At 41.3% G+C, this 3,107-nt stretch overlaps 1 protein-coding gene across 1 annotated transcript; it reads left to right on the top strand.

The window, feature by feature from the left end:
- The first annotated feature begins 2,199 nt into the window (after positions 1-2,199).
- Positions 2,200-2,817, top strand: LOC131079633 (uncharacterized). Its single transcript, XM_058017639.2, has one exon. It carries the CDS (start codon positions 2,200-2,202, stop codon positions 2,815-2,817), a length of 618 nt encoding a protein of 205 aa, XP_057873622.1.
- The last annotated feature ends 290 nt before the right edge of the window (positions 2,818-3,107 follow it).

Here is a 3,107-nt window from a genome sequence, read left to right as displayed (position 1 = left end):
TTTTCACCTCAAATATCCATCCAATGGCTGCTTCAGATCACCTACCAGTTGAGCTCACTATAGCCTTTGATGGCCCCTTATTAGATGCCCTTTCAAATTTGAAAAAATGTGGTTGAGGGATAAAAGCCTGAGAGATTTAATCAATGAATGGTGGTCAGGGGCTCCAGAGATGTGTGGAACTAAGGCCTTTGTTTTTGTTAAGAAGTTATAGTTTATTAAGTCAAAAATTAAAGAGTGGAACTGAATCAAGTTTGGCAATACTTTTGCTAATAAAAGAGATCTGGAGGACAGGCTAGAGATCTTGCAAGAAGATATAATACAAAAGGGGATGACATCTGAGATGTTTCGACAGGAGTGAGAACTCAAAGAACAATATAGTGAAGTGCTAGCTTGAGAGGAGATTTATTGGAGACAAAAGTTGAGAGAATGAGCTGGCTACAAGAAGGGGACAGAAATACAAAGTTTTTTCATAACTCAGTTAAGGTGAGAAGATCCAGGAACAAAATCACAACCATCTACAATAGTGAGAATGTCTTATTAGATAATGTGGAGGATATTAATAAAGAGGTGGTTGAGTTCTTTCTAGCATTACTATCCAAGGATAATGGACACAATCTAGAGCACCAACAAAATGGTTTAAGTGTTATCCCAGAGCTGATAACAGCTGCGCAAAATCAAGCACTAATGAAACCCATTCAATTTGAGGAGGTTCGAAGTGCGGTTTTCAGTATGGAAGGTGATAAAGCACCAAGGCCAGATGGTTTCTCGGCTTTTTTCTACCAGACTTTCTAGGAGATTGTAGGAAATGAGGTTTGGGTAGTAGTGGAGGAATCTCGAGGTAGGGCAAGTGTTGCAAAGGAGCTTAACTACACACTTATTGCCCTTATACCCAAGGTGGAGCACCCTAGTAATTTCAATGAATTCAGGCCAATTTCTTTGTGCAACACCATTTACAAAGTGATAACTAAAGTGATCTCAAATAGAATAAAACCTCTGATGAGTCTTATTATCGCAGAAGAACAGAGCGGCTTTGTCCCAGGCAGGTCGATCGTGGAAAGAATAATAATTGCCCATGAGGCCATCCATATAGTCCGTCAAGAGAAAGTGGATCGAATGATGATTAAATTAGATATTAGAAAAGCTTATGCCGTGGTGGATAGGGAATTTCTTCTCTAGGTCTTGCAGAGGTTTGGCTTCTCCAAAGAATGGATTAGCTAGATAAGGGCTTGTATAGGGGGGGTGTGAACTTCTATATTGGTCAATGGTATCCCACAAGGCTTCTTTCAAACCACACGGGGTCTTAGACAAGGAGACCCTTTATCACCTTTCCTATTCATTATTTTAGCAGAAGTCCTAGGAAGACTAATTCAATCATAGCAACAACGAGGAAGATGGATAGGGATTAAAATTGTGGAAGGGATGGAGCCAGTTACTCATCAACAATTTGTGGATGATACCCTACTGTGTGGACAGTCTTCACTTCAAGAGGCCCGAGTGATTAGAAAGACTATAGATGTTTTATGTAGAGCAAGTGGTCAGCAGGTTAACTAGACCAAATCGGAAGCTATTTTCTTTAATACAGAGGTTAACAGACAACAAGTAATTTCTAATATCTTAGGGGTCATAATGGGTACCCTTCCTGGAAAGTTTCTGGGTACCCCCTTATTTGGTGGGAAGAATGGCCCTACCCTATGGAACAACCTTATTAATGCTTGTACAAACTGCCTTGAAGGTTGGAAGAGTAAATGGCTTACTCTCTCTGGGCGGATCATGCTACTCAAAGCGGTCCTCTCTGCCCTCCCCATATTCTCCATGGCAGCTCTAAAGATTCCGGAGAAGGTGATAAATTGTATAAACAGGGGGATGAGAAAATTTTTGTGGAATGGAAAAGAAACAAATGACAAAATTCCTTTGGTTGCGTGGGATAAAGTCTGCCAAGACAAACTGGCAGGGGGAGTAGGACTGAGAAACTAGAAACTTTTAAATGAAGCAATGGGGGCAAAAGTGATTTGGCAGATCTACGCTCAGCCAAACTAGAAATGGGTATGAATTTTAAAACACAAGTATCTGGATTCGATGAGCAGGGAACAAATATTCACAATCACCACCTTACCAAAAGGCTCAGCCATATGGAATTTTATTACCTCATGCAGACATGCCATCACTGAACACATCACTTGGGAAATAGGTAATGGGACAATGGCCAATTTCTGGACCAGTTCATGGGAAGGGAGACCAGTTCTTTTAGATAGACAAGATATTGAGAATATTAAACAGGTTACTAGAATCCAGTGGGGAGAAAAGGTAGGAGATTTTCTCTTGAAAAGCAAGGTCCAGGGGGTAGGTATGTGCGAATGGAAAGACGTAGAAAATCTACCATTACCAACAAATCAAAAAGAGATGTTAAAGGCGATCATGCAGGAGTACACCCCTATGTTGTCTGCAAAGGAAGACACTATGAGATGGTGTGGTTCAAAATCAGGGCAGTACTTGGTGAAGATTGGTTACTGCATTCTTGATAAAATGGAAGAAAGAAAGGAATGTCCAACAAAACTTATGTGGAGCTCCCCAATTCTACCAAAAGTAGGAGTCTTCACATGGCTGGCTCTGAAAAAGCGCATCCTGACAGGGGAAAGAATGCGCAAACTGGGCTTCTTGGGCCCGTTCAGATGCATAATGTGCAAGAAGGTAGAGGAATCCCTGGATCACTTGCTTCTACAATGTGAGGAAGTGAAAACGGTCTGGAGCTTCCTTTTAGGGAAGCTAGGATGGATGGCTCCTCTACCTAATACAGTCCTTGACCTTTTCTCTAGCTAGAATATACCGAGCCGTAGATCAATCTTTTCCAGTCTATGGATAGTGGCGCCATCCCTGGTAATATGGGAGATTTGGAAGGAAAGAAACAGAAGGATATTCCAAGAGAAAGAAGACTCAATGGAGAGTTTTCTATTAAGAGTTGAAAGAGCGATAGCTGAATCAGTCTCAGCGGCAGCCAGAAACCATAATCTAGCAAAACACCCCTATACTAGTGAGGACAAAATGATTCAAACCAATTGGTCATTTGTTAATTGCCAACCTATTAATGGGTCTTTGAGGGTTAACCCCCC

Source organism: Cryptomeria japonica, chromosome 8 (assembly GCF_030272615.1).
Source record: "Cryptomeria japonica chromosome 8, Sugi_1.0, whole genome shotgun sequence".
Classification (NCBI taxonomy): domain Eukaryota; kingdom Viridiplantae; phylum Streptophyta; class Pinopsida; order Cupressales; family Cupressaceae; genus Cryptomeria; species Cryptomeria japonica.
The sequence above is the reverse complement of the archived record's forward strand: the minus strand, read 5'-3'. Positions and strand labels throughout refer to the sequence as shown.